General features: G+C 39.4%; 1 protein-coding gene across 2 annotated transcripts in view; it reads right to left on the bottom strand.

The window, feature by feature from the left end:
* The window catches only part of Ino80 (chromatin-remodeling ATPase INO80), a 754,916-nt gene that overhangs the window by 436,861 nt on the left and 299,647 nt on the right, over positions 1 to 18,408 (bottom strand). For both annotated transcript variants that reach the window (XM_070098261.1, XM_070098262.1), the window contains exons 25-26: positions 10,339 to 10,433; positions 10,044 to 10,116 (exon numbers count right to left, since the gene is read on the bottom strand). In XM_070098261.1, the coding sequence (XP_069954362.1) occupies positions 10,044 to 10,116; positions 10,339 to 10,433 (168 nt within the window). The remainder of the gene's footprint in view (positions 1 to 10,043; positions 10,117 to 10,338; positions 10,434 to 18,408) is intronic.

The following is an 18,408-nucleotide window of genomic DNA, read 5'->3' as shown; positions in this document are numbered from 1 at the left end:
TATAAATATGTTTACAGTCTTTGACGCTGCAGAGAAAATTTTTAAATCTCTCTCAAGTTTTGTGTTATCAATTATTTTTGGTGTTGTGCAGCATAACAAAATATAAATGTCATTAATGTATTTCAAGAAGAAAAGCAGTCCTAAGAGTGACCCTTGTGGTACCACATATTTTACGATTAATCATAATAACGCATCTCCGTTAAGAGCTAGGGTCCTCTGCCTCCAGATAATAAGTTACAGCTCTGTTAATATCTCTTAGTGGTTCCGGGGATCATCGCCCCCCGTGGCTACTTCTCACACCAGACCTCAAACTGGAATGGAACTAGTACAGGATGAGAACCATTAGCAAATGCACAAGTAAAGATAAGTAAAAGTTCTTAAGATTAACCTGTCAACCAAGAAAGTTATTAGATATGAAAAAAATCCACCAGGTATCCTGCCAGAGAGCAAAACACTGAAACAAGTTTCCGTCCCACTCACCTTTTTAAGGGCTTTACTGTACTTACGCAACTGTATTTATCACAGTCGACCCGCAGATCCTGGTTATGATGCGTTATTTTGTGATTTAACTTATAGTAATATAGGCGTTGTTGTATGATTGTAATGGGTTTGACTGCATCGTAAGAGTGCATCACTCAGAATGAACAAGTGACCATCAGAAGCAACAGGTGTCCAAGGCGGCGGCGGCAGCAGCAGCAGCAGCAGCAGCAGCAGCAAGACATCACCACCGAGTTCCCTCATCAGGTGCATGTGGAGAACACCGGCAGCCATGGGAGGTGGGGGAGGGGGACCAAAAGGAGGGGAGGAAAGAAGAGTGAAAAAAAAAAAACTTCAATATTGGAGCAAATCCCAGTAATCCTGTAATCCGCAGTTGGCAAAAACATCGGTGCGGCTGGCTAGCCTTCCCACGTCCCCTCACTCGGGATTACACTCAACGTCAACCAGTTTCACTCAATTTCCCCTCTGCGTCGTTTTATATATATATATATATATATATATATATATATATATATATATATATATATATATATATATATATATATATATATATATATATATATATATATATACATCCTACCACACATGGAACTGCTTATTAATTACTCTCAAAAAATGATTATCAGCCTTTCTATAAGCTCGAATATAAAATGCCATAATTACACCTGCATCAACATTAATATACTCGATGTAATTCCCTGGATAATATGATCACTATAACTCCATAATTTTATGCTGATAACTCTTTAGTTAATATACTGGATATAGTTCATTAATCAATATGGTGGGTATAACTTCACGGATTAATATGCTGGGTATAACTGCACGAGATAATATGCTGTGTATAACTGCACGAGTTAATATGCTGTGTATAACTGCACGAGTTAATATGCTGTGTATAACTGCACGGGTTAATATGCTGTGTATAACTGCACGAGTTAATATGCTGTGTATAACTGCACGAGTTAATATGCTGGGTATACCTGCACGTGTTTATATGCTGGGTATAACTGCACGAGTTAATATGCTGTGTATAATTGCACGAGTTAATATGCTGGGTATAACTGCACGGGTTAATATGCTGGGTATAATTGCACGAATTAATATGCTGGGTATAACTGCACGAGTTAATATGCTGGGTATAACTGCACGAGTTAATATGCTGGGTATAACTGCACGAGTTAATATGCTGGGTATAACTGGATATAACTACATGGGTTAATATGCACGGGTTAATATGGGTTAATATGCTGGGTATAAGTGCACGGGTTAATATGCTGGGTATAACTGCACGGGTTAATATGCTGGGTATAACTGAATGGGTTAATAAGCTGGATATAACTACATGGGTTAATATGCTGGGTATAACTGCACGGGTTAATATGCTGGGTATAACTGAATGGGTTAATAAGCTGGATATAACTACATGGGTTAATATGCTGGGTATAACTGCACGGGTTAATATGCTGGGTATAAGTGAATGGGTTAATAAGCTGGATATAACTACATGGGTTAATATGCTGGGTATATCTGCTTAGATCAGTATGCTGGGTATAACCAGTACGAAACTTATTAAAGTAGCTGTCCTATCATGCAAGTGTGGAACGGAAGCTTGTTAAATGTTTTGCACTCTGGCAAGATTTTAATTCTCCAACTTTACGCAACAATTTAAAAAATCACTAAATTATTTTATTATATTCAGTGGGTGGGAAGCGTTAAATGGTACGGATTTAACGCTTCCTACTGATGATGATGACAATAATAATAATAATAATAATAATAATAATAATAATAGTGAAGTGGAAGATAATCAAGTTTAATCAAAGTGGAGGGCAATTCCAATTCCTAAGATCAAGAGCCCCTCGCTAGTATTAATACACTCTCCCTCTAGAGGCTCACTAATAAAACAGGTGTAAAACCGCATGGTAAAAAAAAATCTCGTGATGTTTTATTCTCTTCTGTAAGGGTTTAATATCCACCATTACCCGAGGGGACACCAGGTTTTTTTTTTTTACTGGAGGCTTAGGGGAGGCTGTATGGTTGTCCGGGGGGTCTAGGGGGGGTACTCTTGGTTTTGCGGAGCAAACACACGGTAAAATACAAATAAAAAAAATAGCTATGCATTATAAAGATCTTTTTATTAACACTTTATAAGAGGAAATATTTGTCCATATCAAAGAAAAAAAACAATAATTATTTCAAAGTGGATCAATCTATTTTTATAATGTGTCATCTAAATAATGGCTTTATAATGTACTGTGATTATATAGAGGAAGAACAGCAGTGTGATTCTTTTGTTGTTATAGTCGGAAGCAAAAGTATCAATGATACCTTTAACGTTCTGACTCTGGATTCTTCGAATTTATGGATATAACTTGTTCTGCTATCATTATTTCTGTTCGTCAAGTAAGTTTTTGTCCGTCGCAGGCGAGAAACTATGTTCATATGCTGTGGAATTAACTGGCAAAGTCACACTGGTGCACACTAGGTGTATGAAAGCAGCACGAGATGGTCTGAGCATAGTAGTAAATCCATGTAGAGAAGTGATAGTATGACCTTGTTGTTTTTCTCTCTCAAGAAGATGTCGCACATTTTTGTCCTTGATACCATAATTAAGTGTATTCGCCAGAATAAAAGATTTCTCTAGAAATGAAGCATCTTGAGGACTGTGTTGGTGAATCTTCAGTTTCTTACATGAACTGTTTAAAAATCGCCTGTTTAGTTCGTTGAATAACCTGTCTATGACAGGAAAGTAAGCATGTGTGTGTATAATTCATGAGTACTCAGTTTCTGACGATATCCAAGTTGACAACTGACAACAAAGTCCTGTAAATTACGTGAGTAGGAGCACTGTCGCACTTTTTCTTGTTGTACATCAATGCCAACCGCTTCTAAATAAATGAACTGCATCTTGCAAGATACTCTGTCTGGAATTTTCACAACATTCTTACTTGAGGTTACACATGGCTGACTTCAATGTAAGAGTACGAATGATATATCAATGAGACTGTATAGGGCTCTTATTTGTTACCCTATATGTGCATCTGAAGTTTTCATAACGTACAGAGAGGTTGTAAAAACTCTAATGTTAATTTGACAACAGAACAAGCTGTGTCCTGACAGGATCTTCCGTTCGATAGATTCTTTAATTCTACTGGATACTTTGGAGAGACAAGCTCCCTCTGCTTTTTTTTCATAAACATCTGAACAAATGATCCAGACAAAGTAGTTGCACAACATCTGCCACTGTCTGAAGGCAATGAACAATATCGACCAATAAAACGTTAGCCAGTGACAGAAACAGCGAACACATACTGTTTGTGGAACTTCTATTTCCTCAACTTCCCTTGTACATCCTTGCTACACTCTTACATTACAACAGTGTTATCGTAACACTATCCAAAAGTCGCTTTGACTTTCTCTAAAAGACAATTTCCTTCTAGACCATCTACTGCTGTGAAACTGAGATATGACTCATGAATGTCTGCATTACACAGATACCATACAACTACAGATATCTCTTTTTTGCTTATACTTATTTTTCGTCATGCTATTTTAACTTCACTGATTTCCTTTCAGATCATGGTTGTCATAATGTTGAAGATTCAGACACTTATGCAACATATGGGAATCTTTATTCAGGAAACGTTTCGCCACACAGTGACTTCATCAGTCCAATACAAAGGAGAAGGTGTAAGGAGAGGAGGAGTTTGAGGTAATCAGTCCCTCAGCCTGGAGTCGATGTGTTCAGTCCATCAATCTTGTAGAATGTACAGCATAGGACCGTAGACGTGGCTTATATACTGTAGTCAGGTGAGGCGAAGCAGGAGGCGGCGGGGTCATAGTGGTACCATCCACTAGTCGAAATATGCCTTCGTCCTCACCTGACTACAATATATAAGCCACGTCTACGGTCCTATGCTGTACATTCTACAAGATTGATGGACTGAACACATCGACTCCAGGCTGAGGGACTGATTACCTCAAACTACTCCTCTCCTTACACCTTCTGCTTTGTATTGGACTGATGAAGCCACTGTGTGGCGAAACGTTTCCTGAATAAAGATTCCCATATGTTGCAAAAGTGTCTCCATCTTCAACTTGTCGGTTTTTCAAACCATTCATCACAACTGTCATAATGTTGATGACTTCATTTTGTATATCAAGAATATGCAAGACAAGCCACTTGGGGAGGGAGGGAATCTTGACCTCAAGATTCACACTATTTCGTGCTTCATCAGGAGCTATGCAATGTTACAAGATCTGCAACACGTAGGTTGAGAGGAAATTTTTTCTCGGAGGAAAGGTAGCGTGTTGACGTTGACTTCTACCATCTCTGAGAGCTCTCTGAGGTGGAAGAGGCCAGCGTCAACATGCTACTTTTCCTCTGAGAAAACTTTCCCCTCAACCTATCTGTTGTAGATCTTGCACCACTGCATTACTCTTCATGAAGCACGGAAAAGTGTGAAACCTCTTAAGCTAGAGATTTGCATTGTTAAGACCTCCTATTTGCGATTGTATTGCATCATAATGAATGTATTTGGTGTTGCCAGATCAATTTGTAACTTTCATTTTAACAAAGTCATCAAAATTACTCAAGAGAAAAAGTTTCAAGAAATTTCTTCTATTCTCAGATTTATCATCTGTCTCCTCTCTGTGATATGCTGTAACAAACGATGAATCATAATAACTCAATAACTGCTCTCATGTAACGCCATTTTATTTTTTCAGAAACTCATTAAGAGAGCAGCTTCCATTAGATATGAGATGTTTGGTTGTTTTCTAGTTTCTGAATTAAATCCAAGATTTCATGGAATAATTATGTGTGGCAGTTGTTTCATGTGTCTTGAGAGATATGTTTTTTTTTTTCCAGTTAGTGAAACCACCATGGAATGAAAGCAGTCTCACTACGACCTCAGTTCACCTGATTAAAGTTGCAACAGACTAAGCAAAATAATGAAGCCTCCACAAATGAAAATTAACAGCCAAGAGTACAAATCATGTCTCCATTTACTTAACAATAAGTCAGTAGGCCAGCGGCAGTGTTACTCCATTCTTGTTTTCATATAAACACAGGAATAATACAACATAGTATAAGTATTGGCCTATTACCCATACCTGATATACACGAAGATTTATACCTCAGAATAAAATGAATAACTGATAATTTTCATCGCAGGAGGAGCTTCAGGGAAACTGAAGGAAATTATAGGGTAGCTTTGGGGGCTAAAAGAAATTATGGGGAGATGATGCTCCCCAAGTCTTCCCCCCCCCTTGGCGCCCACACTGGAAGGCACCCACTCCATCTCCCTCACTCAAAAAAATAGGGATATCTATAGCTCATCCCTACTTAGGGTTAAATAAAACCTTTATATTCAGCTCAAGAGGATAGTCTGTCCTGAGATTTACCTACTGTAGAGAACAGAGGATCGGATCTCTTGCCACTTGATCCTGGGAAATCCTCATTATAATTCTCTTAAAAGTCTATAATCTCTTTCGGCACCTAAAACCCTCGTGAATATATGATTATTGTTTCTAACGAACGGACTGCGTCTCATCACATCCGATTAAGTATATATATACATATATATACATATATATATATATATATATATATATATATATATATATATATATATATATATATATATATATATATATATATATATGTCGTGCCGAATATGTAAAACTGGTCAATTAGCAAGAACTCATTTAAAATTAAGTCCTTTCTAAAATTTTCTCTTATAAGTTTAAATATATATTTTTTTTCATTAATGTTAACATAAAAAAATTTAATTTTGCACCAAAAGAATCTTAGAAAACTTACCTAATCTTATTATAACAAGAACAATTTATTTTAGCCTAACCCAACTAAATATATTTTAGATTTGTTTACAATAATTTAATACTAAATAAACACAGTGAAATACATTTTTTTTAGTTAGGTTCAGAATGATTTTGGCGAAATTATTGAATACACAAATTTTCACTTGTCCTATATGGCAAGATGAGCGTTGCTATTTAAGCCAAGATCGCAAGTTCTGCCTATTCGGCACGACATATATATATATATATATATATATATATATATATATATATATATATATATATATATATATATATATATATATATATATATATATATGCCGAATAGGTAAAATTTGCTATTTTGGTTTAAAGAGCAACGCTATTCTTGCCGAATAAGGTAAGCGAAAATTTGTGTATGCAATAATTTCGCAAAAATTATTCTGAACCTCACTAAAAAATATATTTCACTGTGATTGTTTATTATTAAATTATTGTAAACTTATCTAAAGTATATTTAGTTGAATTAGGCTAAATTAAACTGCGCTTGTTATAATAAGGTTAGGTAAGTTTCCTAAGGTTCTTTTGGGACAAAATAATTAATTTTTATATTAACATAAACGAAAAAATATATATCTTTAAATGTAAAGGAGTAAATTTTTAGAAAGGAATTAATTTTAAATCAGTTCTTGCTAATTGACCAATTTTACCTATTTGGCACGACAAACATATAGATAAAAAGAAATATTAAAAATTACATAAACGAGCGGATAACGTTTGGCAGCAAATGAATAATCGTTGCCATTTCAATAGTTGGAAATCCAATACTCGCTGGAGTACGGGATACCACACAGCACATGCCTGACTGACTCACCTGTGGCATGCGGCAGAGCTGTCCTTGCAAGCACTATGCAACACACTGACTCACATTCTTCAAGTATTGCATTCAGCAAAGAATAGATCATGTAATGATACTTCTGGCGCCACCAACACGACTTTTATATAATATACCAATATCTTCAAAGCGTTTTAAATCGTACAGTTCACTGATGGCTTTACGTACGCACACACATCAATACTTATGGAAAGAGGATGTATGTATGTATACGCTGTATAGCCCTTGTGGCTTAGCGCTTCTTTTTGATTATAATAATAATATGTATGTATACATACATGGAATGTATATAGAGACATTCATTCATACATACATAAGTGATCAACGTGTTTAAAAATTCATTAATAAAATAACATGAGAAGTGGGTTTTAAGTATCAGGAAGCAAGGTGTAGTTCATAAAACATATAATATATTAATAATGATATGTTAATAATGCCTACTGTTAGCCCTCTCCTTAACCAGTTCTTACACAATGTACTGCTGTTAGCCCTCTCCTTAACCAGTTCTTACACAATGTACTGCTGTTGGCCCTCTCCTTAACCAGTTCTTACACAATGTACTGCTGTTAGCCCTCTCCTTAACCAGTTCTTACACAATGTACTGCTGTTAGCCCTCTCCTTAACCAGTTCTTACACAATGTACTGCTGTTAGCCCTCTCCTTAACCAGTTCTTACACAATGTACTGCTGTTAGCCCTCTCCTTAACCAGTTCTTACACAATGTACTGCTGTTAGCCCTCTCCTTAACCAGTTCTTACACAATGTACTGCTGTTGGCCCTCTCCTTAACCAGTTCTTACACAATGTACTGCTGTTAGCCCTCTCCTTAACCAGTTCTTACACAATGTACTGCTGTTAGCCCTCTCCTTAACCAGTTCTTACAAAATGTACTGCTGTTAGCCCTCTCCTTAACCAGTTCTTACACAATGTACTGCTGTTAGCCCTCTCCTTAACCAGTTCTTACACAATGTACTGCTGTTAGCCCTCTCCTTACCCAGTTCTTACACAATGTACTGCTGTTAGCCCTCTCCTTAACCAGTTCTTACACAATGTACTGCTGTTAGCCCTCTCCTTACCCAGTTCTTACACAATGTACTGCTGTTAGCCCTCTCCTTAACCAGTTCTTACACAATGTACTGCTGTTAGCCCTCTCCTTACCCAGTTCTTACACAATGTACTGCTGTTAGCCCTCTCCTTAACCAGTTCTTACACAATGTACTGCTGTTAGCCCTCTCCTTAACCAGTTCTTACACAATGTACTGCTGTTAGCCCTCTCCTTACCCAGTTCTTACACAATGTACTGCTGTTAGCCCTCTCCTTACCCAGTTCTTACACAATGTACTGCTGTTAGCCCTCTCCTTAACCAGTTCTTACACAATGTACTGTTGTTAGCCCTCTCCTTAACCAGTTCTTACCCTGTTAGTCTCCTTACCCAGTTCTTACACAATGTACTGCTGTTAGCCCTCTCCTTACCCAGTTCTTACACAATGTACTGCTGTTAGCCCTCTCCTTACCCAGTTCTTACACAATGTACTGCTGTTAGCCCTCTCCTTAACCAGTTCTTACACAATGTACTGCTGTTAGCCCTCTCCTTAACCAGTTCTTACACAATGTACTGCTGTTAGCCCTCTCCTTACCCAGTTCTTACACAATGTACTGCTGTTAGCCCTCTCCTTAACCAGTTCTTACACAATGTACTGCTGTTAGCCCTCTCCTTACCCAGTTCTTACACAATGTACTGCTGTTAGCCCTCTCCTTACCCAGTTCTTACACAATGTACTGCTGTTAGCCCTCTCCTTACCCAGTTCTTACACAATGTACTGCTGTTAGCCCTCTCCTTAACCAGTTCTTACACAATGTACTGCTGTTAGCCCTCTCCTTACCCAGTTCTTACACAATAACCAGTTCTTACACAATGTACTGTTAGCCCTCTCCTTACCCAGTTCTTACACAATGTACTGTTGTTAGCCCTCTCCTTACCCAGTTCTTACACAATGTACTGCTGTTAGCCCTCTCCTTAACCAGTTCTTACACAATGTACTGCTGTTAGCCCTCTCCTTAACCAGTTCTTACACAATGTACTGCTGTTAGCCCTCTCCTTAACCAGTTCTTACACAATGTACTGCTGTTAGCCCTCTCCTTAACCAGTTCTTACACAATGTACTGCTGTTAGCCCTCTCCTTACCCAGTTCTTACACAATGTACTGCTGTTAGCCCTCTCCTTATCCAGTTCTTCAATGTACTGCTGTTAACCCAGTTCTTACACAATGTACTGCTGTTAGCCCTCTCCTTACCCAGTTCTTACACAATGTACTGCTGTTAGCCCTCTCCTTAACCAGTTCTTACACAATGTACTGCTGTTAGCCCTCTCCTTAACCAGTTCTTACACAATGTACTGGTGTTAGCCCTCTCCTTATCCAGTTCTTACACAATGTACTGCTGTTAGCCCTCTCCTTAACCAGTTCTTACACAATGTACTGCTGTTAGCCCTCTCCTTACCCAGTTCTTACACAATGTACTGCTGTTAGCCCTCTCCTTAACCAGTTCTTACACAATGTACTGCTGTTAGCCCTCTCCTTAACCAGTTCTTACACAATGTACTGCTGTTAGCCCTCTCCTTAACCAGTTCTTACACAATGTACTGCTGTTAGCCCTCTCCTTACCCAGTTCTTACACAATGTACTGCCGTTAGCCCTCTCCTTACCCAGTTCTTACACAATGTACTGTTGCTCGCCCTTGTCCAGGTGTTACATGTATACATGTGATCTTGCGCGACCCTCCACAGTATATGTTAAGCACAATAAAGCAGCAGCTTTCGCGGTAAAATAACAATTAATGGGTACTCACAGTATCTGCCGCGGTGAGGTTGATGCCCACGCCGCCAGCCCTCGTTGACAGCAGGAATACAAAGATGTCAGCTCTGCAATGCGCAGAAAATAGCAACACCGTTAACTACTGTCTTAACCTTTGTAAGAATATGAGTGTGATCGTGTCTGAATTTGTCATGACTGTAAGAAAACTAAATTTAGTAAAGACTAAGCAAATCTTGTGTGTGTGTGTGTGTGTGTGTGTGTGTGTGTGTGTGTGTGTGTGTGTGTGTGTGTGTGTGTGTGTGTGTGTGTGTGTGTACGTACGTACTCACCTGGTCTGAAAGTCGGCGACCATGTCACGTCGGTCAGATATCTTGGAGGAACCGTCGAGCCTCATGAACTTGTGCTTCCTGTGCCACATGTACTCCTGAAACAACAACACTCCTTTAGCAACCTTACATAATGCACTGCATAACGTATTATGTGTCAAGTGCTTATGTCTTCTAAGATCGTAAAGTTTTTTAGTCTCTCGTCTTTTGCATTCTTATAGCGCTTGTTCCTTCACCTGAAGGACCAGGATAACTCAAGCAAGCCATGCAGTGTGATTTATTTCTGTTAGTGTCCTTAGCTCATCTCCATTAAGGTGCAACCAACAGGAGCGGGCTAAGGAAAACATGCTAGGTAAACAGAGGTACCAGGTGTAAAGAGACTTGCCCCTACATCTCGCCTCTCTAAAGTCCTTTCGATTTAAGCCGAATGCTATGCCGATGCCACTGTATAAACTTTTAAGTACATAAAACGCGATTTTTGGTGTTTAAAATATGAAGATCAACTACATATAAATTAGTCACCTTTACAGGAATTATCCCAGGTCTTCTAATATACGTGTATGTAAATTTTTATTGTTTTTTTTTTTATTAACACATCGGCCATTTCCCACCAAGGTTGGGTCGCCCGTAAAAGAAAAACTTTTACCACCATTCACTCCATCACTGTCGTGCTAGAGGAGCGTTTACACTACAATTGTTAAACTGCAACATTAACACCACTCCTTCAGAGTGCAGACACTGTACTTCCTATCTCCAGGACTCAAGTCCGGCCTGCCGGTTTCCCTGAATCCCTTCATAAATATTACCCTACTCACACTCCAACAGCACGTCAAGTCCTAAAAACCATTTGTCTCCATTCGCTCTCATCTAACACGCTCACGCATGCTTGCTGGAAGTCCAAGCCCCTCCCACAAAAAACTTCCTTTACCCCCACCCTCCAACCTTTCCTATGCCGACCTCTACCTTGCCTTCCCTCCACTACATTCATTCTATTCTGTTCTATTTTGTTCCATCCTCTCTACATATCCGACCCACCTCAACAACCCCTCCTCAGCCCTCTGGATAATAGTTTTGGTAATCCTGCACTTCCTCCTAATTTCCAAACTACGAATTCTCTGCATTATATTCACACCACACATTGTCCTCAGACACGACATCACTGCCTCCAGCCTTCTCCTTGCTGCAACATTCACCTTCACACCCAACATTCATGTTTCACACCCTTATAAGAGCGTTGGTATAACTATGCTCTCATACACTCCCCTCTTTGATTCCATGGATAAAGTTCTTTGGGAGTGATCATGTCGGAGGATCTCACCTTCAAGGACCATAACACTGTATCAATCGCATCTGCTAGAAAAATGACAGGATGGATAATGAGAACCTTCAAAACTAGGGAGGCCAAGCCCATGATGACACTCTTCAGGTCACTTGTTCTATCTAGGCTGGAATATTGCTGCACACTAACAGCACCTTTCAAGGCAGGTGAAATTGCCGACCTAGAAAATGTACAGAGAACTTTCACGGCGCGCATAACGGAGATAAAACACCTCAATTATTGGGAGCGCTTGAGGTTCCTAAACCTGTATTCCCTGGAACGCAGGAGGGAGAGATACATGATTATATACACCTGGAAAATCCTAGAGGGACTAGTACCGAACTTGCACACGAAAATCACCCACTACGAAAGCAAAAGACTTGGCAGACGATGCACCATCCCCCCAATGAAAAGCAGGGGTGTCACTAGCACGTTAAGAGACCATACAATAAGTGTCAGGGGCCCGAGACTGTTCAACTGCCTCCCAGCACACATAAGGGGGATTACCAACAGACCCCTGGCAGTCTTCAAGCTGGCACTGGACAAGCACCTAAAGTCAGTTCCGGATCAGCCGGGCTGTGGCTCGTATGTTGGTTTGCGTGCAGCCAGCAGCAACAGCCTGGTTGATCAGGCTCTGATCCACCAGGAGGCCTGGTCTCAGACCGGGCCGCGGGGGCGTTGACCCCCGGAACTCTCTCCAGGTAAACTCCAGGTAAACTCCACAGACTCAGTGCACCACTCACCTTGTTTTCCCTCATCAATTCTATGATTCACCTCATCTTTCATAGACCCATCTGCTGACACGTCCACTCCTAAATATCTGAATACATTCACCTCCTCCATTTTAAAATATTTTATTAAATACTTTAAAACAAAAGCCTTTAGTCACTCTTCCTCCACCTCCCACCTCCATTTCTCTCTTGTACTCTCTCAGTACTCACAAGCCTCCTGCCTTTACCATATACCTAAAATAATTATGTTGAATGTGCAACATGTCTATTCTTTAATCATTTGTAATACTCCAAACAAGTATGAATACAAAAATGAAAATTAGCACCGTAATTAAAACCCACCTACACTGAGTAAACAAAAAGTGTAACTATAAATTCACTAAAATTTTCTAAAAACTTAGTAATATATTCTAAATTGCTTGCAAATAGAACAAAGGCACTAATACAGTGGCTGGAACAATACACAATTAACGCGCATTATTTGTGTATTCCTTTCAAAGGCTGCAAGACACTGTACTACGCCTGTGATATAGTGGTTAGTAAGCATGGTAGCCGGATCGCATGGCAGCGCGATGGCATAACAGTGGGATAGATATGGGACAGCAGGTCAAACATCATCGTTTCCCCTCTTCATTTTGATAAATCCACAGCATGTGCTTAATTTCACTTTAGCAGCAATATAAGGACACTACATTTTTACTTAGTATGCTAATTTACACTAGAAACTATGTAAAAACATGTTCTGTGGCAACAGTACGGCCTAACACACACACTGATAGTCTCAGTAACGCTTCGAAATATAGATTTCCTTATGCTCATGATGAAGTCTACAAAAACGACTGCAATGCCGGGAACAAGATGATTGTTACCTCTTTTTTTTCGGTATGTAATCACTAAGAAGAAAAAGTGAAGGTTATATTAACGTGCGTGATGTGGTACGAAGGTTGAGAAAGATATGACTGTTAAGGTTATGAAGGAAGATACATGGAAGGATGATACATGATCTAGCATTGAGTGAAACAATGTTATGAAAAGGAGTGAGAGTGTCTGAATGGAAAGGAAATTAAAGAAATTTTCAGGTGTATCCGAGAGAATGAGAGATAAAGATGGAGAAGTAGAAGCTGCATGAACAGTCGGGGAAAGAAAAGAGTGGGTATAAATATTTATATTAAAAATATATATTTCAGAATAAATTTGTTATAGCAGTTATGCACCTGGAAGTGAGAGGAGTGTGGAGGATTGATAAAGATTGTAATCTCTCTGTCCCACCAAACACACACACACACACACACACACACATAGCCACCATCACCACAGACACACACTATCACCACCATTACTCAGCGTGACCCTAATCCCAACTTCCAGAAACTGTTGAGGAAGGAACATAAGTTGAGGGGGCAGACGGCACCCACTGCCTTAATCAACGACTTATGACCTCCACCAACACAATTCTCCGTTGTCTCTCTCTCCCCTTCCCTTTGTTGCTAATCCCGTGCTACGTTTCCCTAGACAATGTGCATGTATGAATTGTGCGTCTACCTACCTCCTCCTTCCCATCCCTACCTCCCTATCTCTTTACTTATTTTTATATTTTCTATGAGATTACTAATGGAAGTTGCTATTAGAATATTTGAAGCCAAAACCTTTTAATATAATTCAACTCGTTACTCTCATTCATATACGTATTAAGCGTCTCCCTCTCTCTCTCTCTCTCTCTCTCTCTCTCTCACACACACACACACACACACACACACAAAAGCCAAGTGTCTATTGATAAGTGCCGTTGACAACTGGTAGTAGCGAATTAACGAATACATTCCAAATACTGTGTCAAACGCCTCCGTTCCCATAAAATTTTAATTACACATGAAAAAAGAGTTCAGAGAAGACTTTGATGACAGTTAAATTGAGGACAACTTAATTAAAGCAGTCGGATTAATTTCTAGAACAGGCCATAACAAAGGTAAAGTGGAACACCAATGTTTTGCCCAAGGAGAAAAAAAAATAAGACTAGTTACTGCTCGGAACATATATGTGTAGTCAGTCGCCTCTTGAAAGACTGGTGATCCAAGGTTAGTTAAGATTTGTCAGGAAACAGGACAAGTGTTTCTTGACGTTGGTTAGTCATATGATGAACAGCTACTGGAGCTTTTGGTCATCTGACCGAGGCCTTCCTCTGGCTTACCGCTGGCATAACGTGACACTCCTTCAAGAAGACATTTAACAAGATCCTCCAGGAACTCCGTATGACAACTTAGTCTCACAGCACAAGTGATATTCGTCATGATTTGAACGTTTCCTAGGAAAAATATAGGCGAAAAGTAGACAATGAAAGTGAATGACATAACGTACGTAGAGGCCTGAATAGACCTAACGTTCACTATGATAACATGAACGTAGATAAGCATTTCTACTAAGCAATTTGTAATGTGGACAGACCGACTGATGCTGTAGTAGTCAGGCTTAGGCTAGGTTATAAGTACTGCTGACAGTTTGGCGGGTGCACATTATTATTATTATTATTATTATTATTATTATTATTATTATTATTATAAAAAAGAAACGCTAAACCACAAGGGCTATACAGCGGCAAGTGCACAGATGATCAAACTAAATGCAAAGTATGTGGTCAGCCTTATGGTCACTTTCTAGAACAATATATGCTTTACTGTCGACTTACTGAGTAATACAGAGACAGACAGTATAATAACCTATGTGATATATCGAGGTAACTTATTAATGAAAATAAGATACCAGACATTAAATATCCCAAATTTGTTTGCAACAAACGAAAGGCAATTGTAGATATAAAGTTAGATGTATTGCAGTGTCTCAATATGCTCTTACGCTACCGTCCACAGGTTGAATGTGGGGTGCACAATAAACTAGCCTCTTCGGCGGCAAAGTCTAAAAGAAAATCTCAACCACTGGGCAGATTTAGCCGTTTTTTAATTAACTTCTTTGTATTTAAATATGCAAGTTTAAAAGTTTATGTAACTTAACTAATTTCACGAAATTATTATTATTATTACATTCATGGAGAGAGCTAATCCCGTAATGAGTATATATACTGGTCTGGGGGAATGGAAGCCATTTAGGTTCAATCCAAGGCAGGGGAGCATCGGACCAATTCCTTAGATCAAGTATATCTGTAACCTTATAAATACCTGATACCTTACAAACACGAGTAAAATGAGGACAGACTGCCTTAGAACATAAGAATAAGATACAGCTGCAACGTCTATGTCTGTCTTCATATCAGAGTTTTCACGATAAGGAATTTTTCCAGCTCATTCTAAGTAAAAATACGCTTTACCAATTTAACCCAGCTAATTAACATACTCTGCCCTCAAAAATAACGCAGCTACCTCGAGGATCATTTATACCTGTTAATGGTTGGGGGATTATCGCCCATGCTGTCAGACCAGACCGCAGAGTTCTGGCCTGAGACCAGGAGTAAAAACTATTAAGAGACAAGAGCAAAAAAAGTAGAGTGAATACTGACAGCAAGAATTTTAAATAAGGAGGAGATGGTCAACAATTCTGGCAGCGTGTAAATTAACGTTCAGCGATGTTCTGTTGTAGACTCGTACAGCAACCGGGTGGGTGTTACCTCTCTGGATCAGTATGGCACAGCTCTAGTTGACGTCTGTGAGCAACCTGCGCTCTCCACCCACCAAAATACAGTTTGAATTAAACTCTCAATGCATATACAATAACAGATATACACCCTGGTGTATATACCCCTGGTAGTGGTGGTTTATGTAGTGGAAGTGGTGGTGCTGGTGGTGGTAGTTGTGGGAGTGGTGGTGGTTGTGGGAGTACTGGTAGTGGTAGGTGTTCTAGTTGTACTGGTAGTAGTGGGTGTTTTAGTTGTATTGGTAGTAGTGGGTGTTTTAGTTGTACTGGTAATAGAAAGGCGTTCTAGTTGTACTGATAATAGCAGGTGTTCTAGTTGTACTGACAGTAGTGGGTGTTTTAGATGTATTGGTAATAGGTGTTTAGTTGTGGTTGCGGGTGGTGGTTAATGTGTAGTTGTAGTACTGGTGGTCTAGTTGTTGTGATGGTTGCAGCGGTGACAACAGCGGAAGGTAGGGGCAGCAGCTGTGATTTGACTGCAGTACAGCAGTTCGGGGTTAGCACGGCAGCTGTCGACCTTGCTGCCCTGTTGATGCTGGCCCAGGAGCCGGACGCATATATCAACAAGGTAATTGCGGGTAAACTGCCCATGCGCGATCATTAATAACTACCACACCCAGATTTGCAATGTGACACACACACACACACACACACACACACACACACACACACACACACACACACACACACACACACACACACACACACACGAGCGCGCATATGTGTAACCAGAAGGGACTAGATATATAACTACCTGAGACCTGTAGAACTACAAATGAGGTCCTGGTACATAAACAGAGAGAGAGGCAAGAAGCAGTGAATTACAAGTCAGTATCACAGACATATATAAAGTAGCCGAGAAAATCATCCTGAAGAGGCTGGTCGAACAACAAGAGCGAAGAACTATCGTTACAGAAAATACACACAGCTTTAGGGAAGGTAATTACTGCTTCACAAGCCTCCTTCTGGTATTGAATAGTCCTACGACAGGATAATGTAGCTCGAACAATAAGGACAGTGAGCCGGTTGTAATCCATGTGCACATACACAAAGCACCTAGACCTGATTCCTGGAATTCGGTGTACAAGTGAAATTACAGAAGCCAGTAGCACTAGCATCACACATCATAAAACTCTTTGAAAAGTTGATGAGACGCTAACTTATTGTTGTTTGGGAAAATCATGATCTAAACAACTCAATTTAACATGGACTTTAAAGCAGGAAGATCTTGCCCGTCAAAAAATATTAGAACGACAAAATCACTGAAGCTTAAGAAGAACAAAAATATATGTGGTCTACCGGATTTCCTAAGAGCATTCGACAAATATGAAAAAGGAGAGATGACCCATAAAAAAGAGGCTAATTTGACTAAAAAAGTAGTGAAATGGATATTTAAATTTCTCGCTAACAGAAAACAAAAAGAATACAAAGTCCAGTCTTAGTAAAGCAAACATTTCAGTGCACCAGGCACGCTCCTGGTACCTTTACAGTTTCTCATCCTCATGGCATAGATAACAACACCAGCCACAGCTACGTATCATCCTTTGTAGCCAATGTCAGAACAAATATGAAAATCGTCCCTGTAGATATAGAAAAACTACAGATATCAACAAAATCTTCCAGTAGGTTAATGAAAATACCATGATGTTCAACGATGCCAACTTCATTTCCTTATATATGGGAAGAATGAACTCAAAACGAGCAAAATATACATAATGCAGGCAGACAATCTTATAGAACATAAAAACAGATAAAAGACTTAGGAATAATAATGTTAAATGATCTGTCATTTAGACCATAATGAGTAAAGCAAAACAGCAAAAAAAATGACAAGGTGAAAAATAAATATTTTTAAACCAAGAGAAACAATTTCAATGCCGGTACTATTCCAATCATTTGTGTTCTCACAGCTGAAATATTGCTCTACTCACAGCTCCGCTCAATGTAAGATACGAGAGCAGGAAAATGTAAAATGATCATTTAGTGTCCGCAGTCAATGTAACGCTAAAATTACTGAAAGTACGTACTTGGAATATACTCTCTAGAGTGAAGAAAAAATACATTGCTAATATTTACCTGGAAGATATTGGAGGTCCAGATCTCAAGCTTAGTGGAGCGTGAGATGCGAGGTTAAGTGTAAAATAAATCCAGTGAAATGCAGGGGCATCACAGGCACAAAGAGAGAACACTGCATCAACATCTGTGGCAAAAGACTCTTCAACCTGCTACCAGCAGGCATCAGAAATAATACCGAAACATACGTAGCTTTCAAGAGTCAAGTGCCATATGAATGTAATGGCTCTTTAGACTAGGAAGCCGCTAGCAGCAACACCCTGCTGGAAAAGGCAGTCAACAAGGAAGCCTGGACAAAGGTCTGGCTGC

The sequence above is a fragment of the Cherax quadricarinatus genome, chromosome 61 (genome assembly GCF_038502225.1).
Source record: "Cherax quadricarinatus isolate ZL_2023a chromosome 61, ASM3850222v1, whole genome shotgun sequence".
In the NCBI taxonomy this organism is placed as follows: Eukaryota; Metazoa; Arthropoda; class Malacostraca; order Decapoda; family Parastacidae; genus Cherax; species Cherax quadricarinatus.
Note: the sequence above shows the minus strand (reverse complement) of the source record. Positions and strands in the feature narration are given on the sequence as shown.